The sequence below is a fragment of the Aspergillus clavatus genome, genomic scaffold (assembly GCF_000002715.2).
Source record: "Aspergillus clavatus NRRL 1 1099423829800 genomic scaffold, whole genome shotgun sequence".
In the NCBI taxonomy this organism is placed as follows: domain Eukaryota; kingdom Fungi; phylum Ascomycota; class Eurotiomycetes; order Eurotiales; family Aspergillaceae; genus Aspergillus; species Aspergillus clavatus.
In genome coordinates, this window is record NW_001517099.1 from 1,154,155 (window position 1) to 1,167,039 (window position 12,885).

Consider the following 12,885-nt stretch of genomic DNA (forward strand, 5'->3'; position numbering starts at 1 on the left):
TCTCCTTCGACTCTTGAAGAGGCCATCCGCTGTCTCGGTTCTCGACTCCCTAATATCAACGCCCGCTGGGATTGAACAATGGGAGCTCCGGTCCAAATGCTTACGATGTCACTTGCGGAGGGTACACCAAAGCGCGGGCGCGCAACGTTGCAAGCTCGCTCAACCCGTCAACGAGCAATCTTCCTCTCAAGATCAAACATCCGCCTCGCGTCCGTCCAGCTTTCGTGTGTATGATATACAACCACATCAACAAACGGGGCCTATATGCGCTTCGGGAAAAAATTCAGCTGCAAAGGAAATTCCATTACGTCTTGATCTGCAGCCGGAGAAGCTCGAATTTGAATCGGACATTGGCCACACTGAGAACATCGGTTCCCGATTAGTAGACGATCCTGCTCATCGCAACAATTTCGATCTCTGGGAGCAATTGCTGCGCTACCGGCAACGGCACTATGGTGACAGAGGGACCTTGGATATATGGGTGGCTGTAACAGATCGAGTTGATAGCATGGATCTTCCTGTTGTTGGAGCACAGGCAGATCTCTTCTGGCAGAGCTTCATAGACCTGGGGCTCAAACGAGAGGTCATAATGAGGGAGCTTGTGGATTATGCACATGGACTGTGGTCGAGGACCGGAAGGCGATGGGACAAATTCTATGAGAGTGTCATTGGCGGATTTCTCGAGCGCGGCATGACACAGCAGGCTTCTAGCTGGCATAAGAAACTTCATCATCCTCATCTATCGTCCCCGGATGATATTGCGAAAGTCCTAACACCGGCGCTGGCACTTTCCGACGAGCCGACGAGAATTATAATGGCATCGAGTGTCAAACGACGCCCTGTGTCTCCTGGCATCAACGCCTTCAAGAACATATGTCGTCTCACCGACGGCCACCAGATATACGATCATGCCATCGGACAACTGTTGCGGGCAGATCGGATCGAGGACGCGTTTTCAATGCATACGTTCCTGATTCAACGTCAGGACCATCCACGAACCTATGAGGCAATTCAGCGCTTACTCCAATGTGCAAAGGAAAATAAACCGCGCAAATTCTTTGAAAAGCTCCAGGATTACACCAAAGAGCGCTTTCCAGCTGAAGGCGAACTGACCGGGGATACCGATTCGGCTAAATCTGACGACACAATCGAGCTGTCCAGGAAAGTTTGGCTGGAGGAGAAACCGTTCAAAGATGAGTTTGGGGCACGACTATTTGCGACCAAAGCCCTAGCATTTGAGACGATCGTGGCTGGATTACGAATGTTTGGTGTAAGAGCGATCGGGCCGCAGTCATTGCGAGAAATGGCCATTCGAGTGCATGGGAGTCAGGATCTCCTGGCCAAGTTACAGGAACTTCAGAGAGCTGGCATCTCTATCGGTGATACAGTTTTTGCACGACTGATCCGTAAATTAGCTTCGGAAAATCGTGACATACTTCTGTCGGATCTACTCCATAGCGACCAGCATCCCGACGTACTCGAAGATGCACAGATGCAAGAGTCCCTGCTTATATCTTATTATATCGCCCGCGATTGGCGTCCCTACAACATGACGCTGGCTATACTTAGCGAAATATCCCATGATGATCCCCAATTATCCAACATCCACTTTAGGAAATTTATCGCCTCCGGTGAATGGGCATCTGCATCCAGGGTCGTGGATGACATCGCACTGAACAACAGGGCACTTTCCAAGGAAAGCGTGGATTTCATGATCAAACATACGCTTACTCCACGCAGACCTGGCGTCGGGCCGGCGCAAGGGACAAACTCGTCCCCTACCAACGAAGTCGCTTTCGTCCTCCGAGTTCTGCGGCGCGTCGTCCCAGCGGGCACACCTGTGTCTCCCGAGCTTTGGATTGAAATGCTGAAACGACTTGGCATGACCAACGAGTGGGAGGAGCTTCGCAATTGCTGCTTGTGGTTAGCCCAACAATATTCCTCTGTTGAAAAGCAGAGAAGTGCGATGTCAGTCGTCATGTCTTTGACTGAGGAGCCCAAAATCAAGCATGCTGATCAGTCCCGCGACCATGGTGATTCAGTTCTACAAAATGTCTTCGACAGAAATATGCAGGCAGCTATCGTCGCCTGGGGCTTCAAAATGCGAGTCTCTCCTGATCCCAATCATAAGGGGTACTGCGCTCTAGGACTCGAAGATCTAGTTCCTTGGGTAAGAGGCTTAGTTCTGCTACGTGAACTAGAGCAAAGCGGCATCCATTTGTGGACCAACCGGATCCAACGGGCTTGCCGACACCGCTTGGCTGTTCTCTTCGGCCAACCGCGGCAGTCTAATCGACATATGAACCGTATGTTACGGCGAGAGAACCCATACGACGCGGAGCGTGTGATTACCGACATCAACCGTGTTTGGAAGGATCCAGCGTTGTTCGATGTCCGAGAAGACGATATGTACCGACTGATCAATCCTCCTAGTTCGAAGATGTCGCAACGCAGGACAAGGCGAACGTTGTGGAGAGAAGCATGCTTGAAAGGAACAGCCTTCGTCGCCACTAAATGAACTTGTAATATAGATACCAATTTGTACATATATAGATCGATACCATCTTGAAACTGTTTGATTCCTCCTTGTCGAGATGAATCCTTGATAGCATGCCAAGTCCGCACGTGAACGCGACCCAGGCAACAGCCAAATTAAACAGACAAATGGCCAAACATGGTTTCGCTGAGCCACAGAATGAGCTCGATGCTTTTTCTAAGAATAGACAAGAGTCCAAGAAGCGACGCGGCCCAGACTCACACTTGCTGTCCGATTAGTTTTTATTCGATATCCATGGTTTTCTGAGTTCTGAATGTCTCTCTGCCGGGAGACTGGCCCACCAGCACTGTCAGATCGACAGAAGACCTCCAATCTGCTCAAAGCTTCTCACTTTCAGGTGGAGATCACAACGTAATCTTGTAATGTCAGAGCAGTCAGCCATGGTGGTCGTTGCTGCATAGTAACTTGAGCTGACAATTTCACAGACTAGGTGGATATTCTCGATTTCCTGGCGCAGAATTATGTATTCAATAGTCAACCATAATAAACAGACTTCGTGAATCCGGATCTCTAGCTAACTCATTCAGTATCTGGATGATTTGCCCCTTTCTCAACTCTCATCTATCTACTCCATCTTCCATTATTCTCAGACTTGTAACCTTGCATCCCTCTAATCCATGAAAGTTTCACAATACCTAGCGTGTTGCCCCTTTATAGTTCCTGCCTGAATAACATTGCTTTGCATCTTCTCGCGGGAAGATCATCTATTATCTATCGCGTTCTTGACCGACATCTTCTTATCATTAGCAAACTGCAGTCAGGATGTTAGGACTCGGTGCTCTCGCGCTTTTACCCCTCGTGTCCGCGACGGCCTTGCTTCCACGGCAAACAGCATGCAACAATTCTCCAGATCTTTGCGCCAAGTCGTACGGCAACATCACCCATCTGGGAGCACATGACAGTCCGTTCATTCGAGATGCATCGACGGGTCAATCGACGGCTGCCAACCAGTAAGTCCGACAAGGTTACGACAGGGGTCTGGGGGGTGACTGACTCGGTTCTGTAGATACTATAACACTACACTACAGCTCGACGCGGGAGTTCGCATGGTCACGGCGCAAGTACACCAGCAAGACTCGGAGTGGCGCTTGTGCCATTCGAGTTGTCAGCTGTTGGATGCAGGGAAATTAAGTACATGGTTGACTGAGATCAAGAACTGGTTGGACGCAAATCCAAACGATGGTACGTTTGTAATGTACATGCGATTGATATCCATAGCTGGATCCAAGCTGACATTTCTATCTTTCCAGTGGTCACAATTCTGTTGGTCAACTCTGATAACGCCTCTGCCTCCCAGTTGAACTCGGAGTTCGTGGCTGCGGGAATCGTTGATTATGCATATACACCATCGTCGACATCCGCACCGAGCTCTTGGCCTACGCTGCAGACATTGATCAATAACAAAACTCGGTTGATGGTCTTTGTTGCGTCCTTGAGCTCCAATACGGGGGCTCCCTACCTCATGGACGAATTTAGTTATATATGGGAAAACCCGTACGACGTGACATCGCCGTCCAATTTCTCGTGCAATCCCGACCGCCCATCGAGCGTCAAGAATGATATTTCGGCTGCGGTCACGTCTAATCGTCTGCCGCTCATGAATCACTTCCTGTACTCCACGACCATCCTAGACATCCAATATCCGAACTCCAGTTACGTGGCGACAACAAACGCTCCTTCTGGAGGTACGGGAAACCTCGGCGACGCTGCGACTAAATGCAAGCAAGCCTACGGCCGTCAGCCAGCCTTCATCCTGGTGGACTTTTTCGACAAGGGCCCAGCTATTGATACCGTGGACAAACTCAACGGTGTAAGCTCGCCTGTTGGACGAAAGGATCTGAAATCGAGTTCATCAAACGGGAGCACGCAAACAAGCTCTGCCTCCACCTACTCGAATGTCTTCAGGGGATTAGTTGAAGTTGCTCAAAAGGCACGATCCGGCGCGAACCCCAGTATGGCAGATTGGGTTTGGGTTGGAGGTGACTGGGGCAGTTTGCTCGGCGGCGGCATCACATTATAGCTGCTTTGGTATTTGCTATCAGTGCGTTCTTTTCTGCCCCGTTCTGAAATTCATTACGGACGGATTTATTGCTGGGAACATCATGCATGGGTTCGGCGTTGGGGGAATCATCATTCTTGCAATATATAGCTCGGGATGTCAAAATCTTGTGTCCATAGACGATATCCGATGTAAGTAGTATAGAAACAGATTTGTACCGTTATGCCCAAACGCCCTCGCAATGCTCGATGCTCGTACACTTTTTCCTTAAGGCCAAGGCCGCTGCATCAATCCTGCGCCAACAGCTGCCGCACCTTGTTCACCTTGTCCTCGAACGACTGCTCCTTATCAGTCCTAAAAACGGAATAATAGTTAGACCTCATGACCGAACAAAGCACGCTGACGTGGGACAAGTAAGCACAAACCTCGATCCAACCCGAATATCAGTCTGAATGCGAACGACACCCTGCTGATGCAACAGCGTATGCGCCTGGCCAATAACCTGGTGAACCTTGTCCCAAGGACCTTCTAATATTCCCATAAACACCACAGCATTAGCCCTCAGCACAAACCAACGCCAACGACGTAATTTGACTGCAGGAGAGACACGTACCGAGCGTCGTCCCGGCCGAATGCATCACGTATTTCAGGCCGCATTTCTCGATCAGGCGCTGCACGTCGGCGATTTGGGACGAAACGGAGGCGGACGAGGTTCCGATCTGCAATTTGCCGGAGAAAACAGGGACAGCGTTAGCATGAGCGATTAGCTAGCTAGCATGTGTAGGTGTGTGCTGGCTGGCTTTGATAGCTCGGATGCGATGGAGGATGACCCGGGCAACTTACCGGGATCAAGCAGAAGTCTGCCGTGCAGTGGGCGGGAGTCGGGATGGAGGAGATGTCTGCAGAGGCCATGGTGGAAGAATGAGGTTCTGGTTGGTTGTATATCTGGATATTTGTCGACTTGAAAGCTGAGACTTCCGTGGGAGTGAAAGGCTAAAATACGGGATACTGGTGTCTCCGGACTCTGGATGAGTGCAAATTGCATGTGTCCAGAATGCGGGGTTTGGGAAGTGTAGCGGGGCAATCGTCTCAGTAACAAGATGAGTTATAATTTACTAGTTGAGTATGGATTTCGACTCATACAAACTACAGCCTACATTTGAGCTGAGGTTTAATAGCCTCGCATTATTGCATTCAATCTGTTTGAGCAAACTCCAATAGGTAGCTTCCATATCGCCTTTGATGGCAACCGCGATTGCCATTCTAGCTTCGGTACATGGAGCCGTGTCCCTTTTCTGTATCAACAAGGCGACTTGTGTAACTACGACTAGATGTCGGCTTAATCCTCCGATTGATGCGTTGCGGAACAGCCCATCCAATTGATCAATATGTACAGGAGTAGTGGTGTTGGTATCATGAAGGATCTTCGTCAACTAGGCGGCCTGGTACCATTTGATGATGGATGCTTCCTTGCTCAAGCCGAGACGACGGATTCATCCACCAGGCTGAGCTGGTAGGTAAGTCGGAAGTGATCTGATTATTCTTGTTCCTCGCTTCCTTGTCTTTTGTTTCTTTCTCTTCCCCCGATTTCCGAGCTGGTCCTCTTTGGGATTCGACACATCGCGCTGCAGCTTTTCGTCGTCAAACATCTCCCTGATCCCAGCCGAGGCTGTTCCAGCGTCTTTCTATTGCATATTAAGCAAGAAATATAGACAGAGGAGCAAGATAAGCAAGGCCAGGGTCCTCATATGACTGACCGCCGTGAGCCATCATCATCCAATTATCCAGAGCAACAGAACTGGGACACAAAGAAAGACGATCATTGGCTTTATCTGTTAATTCTGCGTCTTTCTTTGCGAACTCTTTCTGTGACTTGATAATAGACTTGATGACTTGAACGAGGTATCATATCGTGCCTCATAAAGTTGTCCAAGTTCATTTGCGGCTGCTTGAATCCGCTCGCTAGGGAGAAAAGCGGCGGGTTGATCCATGGGACGGTGCAGGACCATTTCAAACTGAAGTTTATCGTGGTTACTAGTCTACTGAGCGTCCATCTCATGCAATCTTCATTATTTCCGCCCTCCGTATTACGCGCATGATCCTAGTCCGAATCCTTTTCTCCCTTTTCAGGCTTTGGCTTGATTGATCTGTGATCACGCTGTTGCAATTCATCCACTTTGGTTGACGGTAGCGAATTGTCGTTCTTTTCTCCCACTTCATTGACCGCCTATTCGTTCAAACCGGCACGCCATCGTCTGTCGGCGTGCCCGACGCCTTGCCATTGAGCATTTGATCAAAGCATCAACATACTATTGCCCAGTAACCAGCTACCACCACGTCTCATTGCTTTTCATCTCAAGGACTATTCGAGAATACACGTGGAACACTTCATCAAGGCTCATATCTGACGCGTTCCCTTGGGACGATCTTCAAATTCCTTGACGACACTACCCTGGCTGGCAGTAATCTGATTGGCATGGAACTTGCCTAAGAATCTCAGGGCCAAGCGCCACAGATGCTACTACATCGACAACCCATCTTTTCGATCTTCTAAATCTAAACCCCTCTTGGACTAAAACGATCCCGGGCTTAGGGGTGATCCTATCCGGTGGGTTTACGACCTGTCATCCTGTGACACTGCTTCCTTCGCGCTTTCATTGATGCTCGCGAATGCGTTGTAAAGTGTAAAGCAGTAGGCTGAGGTTGTCATAGGCCCATTAGGATCCCCGATTCCGCTGTCCGACTGGGGTCTCAGCGTTCAATCAAATCCAGGAAAAAGAAGTAAATCGAAACTGTCATATATTAAGCCTCTGACGACCTTGCTTGCTCATGATACCTATCTGGAAATGCTGCAGATCTGAAGTTCTGGCTCATTGCTCTAGACGACCCTCCTATCCGTGCTGAGCTCACATGCTTGACATCTCAGAGTATATTAACCACCATTGCTTAGCATCCTTCAAGAGACAAATTCCACTTATAGTGCCGCGAGCATTGTTGCCCTTGGCAGTCACTCGTTCTTACCGGGGGGCATTTTCGTCCTGCCCAGGCATATCATCGTCAAACAGACAATGATTCTTTTACGGAAACGAAGTGAAATACATCAAATAACGACTTGACGAATGACGAAACCCGGACTGCTGGAGCTCCCTGCTGGAGCCCAGCTCGTCTATCTAGCTGAAGGCGGTGCTAACATCATCTATCGCATCGTGACAATATCTCACTCTCTGCAAGACGACTCCACGGAGCTCCACAATGATCATGGAAGTCATTCCAGTGTGCCTCCTGAATTCAAGGGAAAGCTACTTCGGCTTCGAAAGGAAAGCAGGACGGGAATCTCCTATCATGAGATTGTGCGGAATTTTGACAACACCATCCGGCCCTTGTTTAGTCCAGATGAATTGGTAGACCAAACGCTCGTATATCTTCCGAGAGGACTAATTCAACATTGCAACGAGAAACTCCGAGCGGCGGAGATGACTGGCAAGCGGCCCACGAAGCGACATGGTGTGTATCTTTCTGATATGGAACCCTGTGGTCTTCTTGTCACAGACATGACAACTTTCTGCAGCCCTGGAACAGTGCTTGCTGAAATGAAGCCCAAGTGGCTCCTGCAATCACCTTCGGCACCTGCAAATTCTCGGAGATGCCGTACCTGCGCCTTGCGGGACATGAAGAATTATCAGGCACGGACAGCGGGTGGATCCGGCGAGCGGTCATTCTGTCCGCTAGACCTGGTTTCCGACAAATTCGAAAATGTCTTACGTGCAACCAAGTATGTGCGAGGCTGCAGCGATCAGACCCGACTAGCAAGGATTCTCTATCGCAATCCTACATTGCAAAAGCTCCTAGCCCATCAGAAAGGCATTCATGACGTGGGGCTCAACGGCCCGTCGGCGCAGTCGCTAGAGAAGTCCCTCGCAATGACATTGAGGGACTGTACGATGTTTGTCAAGGTTTTTTTTACTTCGCTTATCTGCGAGTAATGAGGCTAATCTCATACAGATGCCGCGGGACGGCAAAGGACCCGTTGAGATCCGTCTCGGAGACTTGGATCTCAAGACCGGCGCCGGGGGCAAGGCACAATACTGGCACGACCTAGAAAGCCAGTTGATTACTGATGGCTGGTACTTGGGCACTCGCAGTGGCTTACATTCGAGTGAGTGTGCGTTGCAGCCTTCTCGACCTTAATACTATGATACCCAGCTTGATTCTCTTCTTCGACTTCACCATCCCCCACTTATACATTCTCACTATTATGTCCGCTTCTTCGATCTGAAGAATTCTACTCATTCCACTTGCTTTGATCTGGAACTTTATCAACGCATTCTGACTATAATTTCTCCCGCCAGCCTTTATCGCTCATATTCTTTCCATGCGTTTTGTTTACCGTTAGCTTGTCATCTTATTCACGATGTGGGGTAGAAAGAAAGTACTTAACCTAATATAGCAGGTTTCCTGCTCATAATCTTAAATCATTCTTGTCTGATGTTTTGAGTTGTTATCTTTTTCTTCACTCTTCAGGCTGCAGGCTGGAGAATTTACTGATGCCTGAGGCCTCATAGTATTATATCACGTGATGAATGGCTTATGCTCATTAAGCTTACCGCTCTTAAATGATGTCATTCATGTTTATCATTCACCGTGCTCTATAAAAAGTGGAATTATTAAACCAGGTAAAGCTACAATTGTGTAGGTATACCGGCCATAATGGAGTCGCATCGGTTTCCTCGATGCAAGTTGAATTTGAGCGATAACTGAGCCGTTTTTGACCTCATCCCCTTCTGTAAGACTGTGCACTGAAAAACCCACCCATCCTGCAATTTGATCGTCCAAGCTCATTCTATGAAGAGCTTCAGCAGATCCTTCGTCTTTTCCATCCTGATATGAGACTAATATACTCCAAACAAAGAAATTCTATGCTTTCCCCTCATGTCTTCGATAATGTGATACGAACTGGTGAGAAATCATTAATAAGCCAATGTTCCATTTTTCTGCGCTTATACAATGATGACTACAAATTAATGATCTCGGGCATCCGCACCAATATCCTCTAACAACCACATACAGGGATGATATATAATTGCGGGGTCATCCCATTATTCCAAGGATCTAGAGACTAGATCGACTAGGGCAAGAGAATACATAAGTCCTAATGATGTCTCCCCGACTTCTTCGGTCCGCTGTACCACCCCTCCGCCTCATTTCCCGAAGAGCTCCCCTCGCTTCCCTATCATATAGAAGACCCTTCTCGAGCTCGCAGATACACGCAAACAAGATGTCTACCGCAAACACCGACACCCTCATCGAGCTGGCCAAGGGCCGGCGCACCATCTATAAACTCGGGAAGAACAGCCCCGTCCCGGACTCGAAGATCGAGGAGCTCGTCAACACGGCCATCCTACACGTCCCCAGCGCCTTCAACACGCAGTCCACGCGGCTCGTGGTGCTCCTGCACGCCGAGCATGAGAAGCTCTGGGACACAGTCATCGACACCTTCATGGAGCTGGTCAAGAGCGGCGCGGTGCCGGAGCAGATCTGGAAGAACCAGACGCTGCCGAAGCTGCAGGGGATGAAGAATGGGGTTGGCACGGTTAGTTTCCTCCATTTCCTCCGACTCCAAACATCTACTGATGAAGCTCCTAGATCCTCTTCTACGAAGACCCCGCACATATCGCCCCCTTCTCGGAGAAGTTCGCAACATACAAAGATCATTTCCAGTCCTGGGCCGAACACTCCAACGCCATGCACCAGTACTTCCGTACGTCTCAAAAACCCCCTCCCTCCCTCCCTCCTCCTCCCCCTCCTCCACACACGCCCACTTCCCCTTATCCCTCCACTAACCCTGCCCAAAACAGTATGGACCGCGCTCGAATCCCTCGGCTTCGGGGCAAACCTCCAACACTACAACCCTCTCATCGACGCCCCCGTCGCAAAGAAATGGGACATCCCCACCGACTGGCGTCTCATTGCGCAACTCGTCTTCGGCGGCCGCGAGGGCGAGCCCGGCGAGAAGACGCAGAAACCCGTTGAGGAGCGGGTGAAGATTTTCGGCAAGGCATAAATAAATAAATATCAGAAGAAAATTAGATTTAGATATATACATGTATATACAATTAGATATATAGATAAGAAGTATATACAATTAGATATGATATATAGATAAGAAGCAAAAGGAAAATCATAACCTCATCACTCCATCCACCCACGCTCACCCCAGTGACCACCTTCACGGCCGCCGTCCACAGCCCTCCCCTGCGGCCCTCGCCCTCGGAAAGTTATAGTAATCCTCATACCCCTGCCCAGCACACCGCGCCGTGGGAAAGTTATAGTGATCGTACAGATCCTCCTTGGCGGCGAGCACCCACCCGGAGTCCGAGAGTCGCTGCCGCAGGCCCTTGAGATCGAAGATCTTCTTGACCTTGATGCTGAATTCGCTCATGGTGAGGTATTGCCGTGGATATATTTTTTGTTTTTGATTATTGGATTGATTCTTGAGAGATGCGATTGAGAGAGGTGTTTTGAGGTTGGTAGGCAGGGACTCCGTAGATATTGGGGGGGTATTCGTCGTCAAGTCAAGCGTCGCTGCTCGTTGTATATAGAATATAGTAGATGAAGTTGGTGGGGCAGCGAGAGCGGATGCTTCCTCTGGTACTGGTGGATCCTTTTTTCTTTCTTTCTTTTTTTTTTGCCAATCTATATAGGAGGACTTGGTATCGAACGACTTGATATAGAATGACTTGAAATGTATTGAGGTAGAAGAAGAAGTGCTATGTCGGATATGAAGGTAGACGTCGCATAGATCGATCGATCAGAAATGCTATAGTGATGTGAGCTGAAACTCTGGGAGCTTTCTCTCGAGATCTCGGTTTGTCGACTACTCTTTGGAAGTGTCATTATATATATCGGCCTGGACCGAGTTATGTCCTTGGTACATTGCGAAAATTCTCCTGAGTGGCAAACGCAGTCAAGCTGTGTTTCCCGAGATATCACCGAACTATCTACACCCAGTGCCCAGGGGCAGCGAACGTCGTAAATAACGCAAAATATCATTCGAGAATCAGCAATTACTCACCACTACCTAAGCAGACTGATTACTATACTTCATCAAAATGCAAAAAAGAAAAGGGGAAAAAAAAAGATAATACTACGCAGGAAAAGGGGGAAAAAAAAAGAGCCAAGAAGCACAATTCCAAGGAAACCAGCTCGTCGCCTAACGGGATGTCCGATACCAGTACTCCTTAGGATCGCCTAAGCACTGTCCAACGGTGACCGCTGGGTCATGAGTCAGCAATATCACAGCGTGTGGAGATCAGGAACGCTTACTCTGCAATCCTCTGGCACGGATTTCTTCGAGCATTGCTCTTGTCAAAGTAGTCACCGTCTGTTCATGCACGTCATGGGCTAGCACGATGCTCCCTCCCGCATTGAGTTCATTGCGGAACTTCTCAAAACTGCGGAAGATCAGGTCCGGATGGTCATTCTCGTAGTCCTTCGTGTCAATGCTGGCCATGATAACATGGTACCCTAGATCACCCATGGCAGACAACACCAGTTCGTTGTAGGCAAAGTAGGGAGGTCTCATATACGTCGGATAGAAACCAAGGACGCTTATGAACGCTGCTTCCAGCTGGGTCATTTGCGCAACAATGGCATTGTAGTCCAAGGAGGTCAAGTACGGATGACCCCAGCTGCCGCATACAATAGTCAGTTCACGTTATCCCGACGGCCAGCGATTGATACATACGTATGTGATCCAACCTGATGACCTTCCTCCAAGATACGCTGGACGACAGCGGCGTCTCCATATAAACTACCAAGATTCTGTCCATTGAGGAAGAAGGTCGAACGAGCACCGTACTCACTGAGGAGTTCGAGGAGATCGGGGGTGAAGATGTACGGCCCATCGTCAAAGGTCAGAGCAACTGTACCAGAAACGGTGCATCTGTCGATCAGAGCCCCGAAAGGAACAAAGGAACCACGCGTCCCAACGGTAAGATTCAGAGGAGATGCCCAGGTTTGGTAAAAGAGAGAGGCAGGAGTAATGAAAAGAACGAACGCGGTCCACCAATTGGTGAAAACCATAATGGACTGGTCTCTAAGGGACAGATAAGAATGGATAAGAATGTTCGCAATTTATAACTGGAATATAAACCGAATATATAAGAGGGGACCGTGAGAGAGGGTGTGTATAGGTAGTAGAGACTGAGAGGTTTGGAGGAGGACGATGAACCGAGAGAAACATCTTCTGACATTTATATCACGACCTGAAAGACTCTAAGTTCCGAATTCGAGCTGATGGTTAGATTGGAAAGAGCACTGAGAGATGTTA

At 49.0% G+C, this 12,885-nt stretch overlaps 7 protein-coding genes across 7 annotated transcripts, besides 1 other annotated feature; 4 read left to right on the forward strand and 3 right to left on the reverse strand.

Annotated features, from left to right (window-relative positions):
* Nucleotides 1–105: 105 nt before the first annotated feature.
* On the forward strand, nt 106–2,518 carry ACLA_049100 (uncharacterized protein; the record flags this gene model as incomplete). Its single annotated transcript, XM_001271863.1, has 2 exons — nt 106–228; nt 323–2,518. 2 exons carry the CDS (start codon nt 106–108, stop codon nt 2,516–2,518), a joined length of 2,319 nt encoding a protein of 772 aa, XP_001271864.1.
* An 801-nt stretch (nt 2,519–3,319) lies between these two features.
* ACLA_049110 (uncharacterized protein) lies at nt 3,320–4,577 on the forward strand (the record flags this gene model as incomplete). Its single annotated transcript, XM_001271864.1, has 3 exons — nt 3,320–3,507; nt 3,564–3,739; nt 3,808–4,577. 3 exons carry the CDS (start codon nt 3,320–3,322, stop codon nt 4,575–4,577), a joined length of 1,134 nt encoding a protein of 377 aa, XP_001271865.1.
* A 266-nt stretch (nt 4,578–4,843) lies between these two features.
* ACLA_049120 (thiamine-binding protein) lies at nt 4,844–5,468 on the reverse strand (the record flags this gene model as incomplete). Its single annotated transcript, XM_001271865.1, has 4 exons — nt 4,844–4,910; nt 4,982–5,084; nt 5,170–5,275; nt 5,400–5,468. The coding sequence occupies 4 exons, from the start codon at nt 5,466–5,468 to the stop codon at nt 4,844–4,846; spliced, it is 345 nt and encodes a 114-aa protein (XP_001271866.1).
* A 2,207-nt stretch (nt 5,469–7,675) lies between these two features.
* Nucleotides 7,676–8,744, forward strand: ACLA_049130 (inositol-pentakisphosphate 2-kinase; the record flags this gene model as incomplete). Its single annotated transcript, XM_001271866.1, has 2 exons — nt 7,676–8,509; nt 8,559–8,744. 2 exons carry the CDS (start codon nt 7,676–7,678, stop codon nt 8,742–8,744), a joined length of 1,020 nt encoding a protein of 339 aa, XP_001271867.1.
* Nucleotides 8,745–9,831: 1,087 nt separating this feature from the next.
* ACLA_049140 (nitroreductase family protein) lies at nt 9,832–10,617 on the forward strand (the record flags this gene model as incomplete). Its single annotated transcript, XM_001271867.1, has 3 exons — nt 9,832–10,146; nt 10,200–10,314; nt 10,412–10,617. 3 exons carry the CDS (start codon nt 9,832–9,834, stop codon nt 10,615–10,617), a joined length of 636 nt encoding a protein of 211 aa, XP_001271868.1.
* Nucleotides 10,329–10,363: a microsatellite.
* Nucleotides 10,618–10,782: 165 nt separating the features above from the next.
* On the reverse strand, nt 10,783–10,995 carry ACLA_049150 (uncharacterized protein; the record flags this gene model as incomplete). The annotated part of the gene is made up of 1 exon (XM_001271868.1): nt 10,783–10,995. The coding sequence occupies one exon, from the start codon at nt 10,993–10,995 to the stop codon at nt 10,783–10,785; it is 213 nt and encodes a 70-aa protein (XP_001271869.1).
* Nucleotides 10,996–11,766: 771 nt separating this feature from the next.
* ACLA_049160 (chitin deacetylase) lies at nt 11,767–12,638 on the reverse strand (the record flags this gene model as incomplete). The annotated part of the gene is made up of 3 exons (XM_001271869.1): nt 11,767–11,828; nt 11,880–12,244; nt 12,301–12,638. 3 exons carry the CDS (start codon nt 12,636–12,638, stop codon nt 11,767–11,769), a joined length of 765 nt encoding a protein of 254 aa, XP_001271870.1.
* Nucleotides 12,639–12,885: the final 247 nt, after the last annotated feature.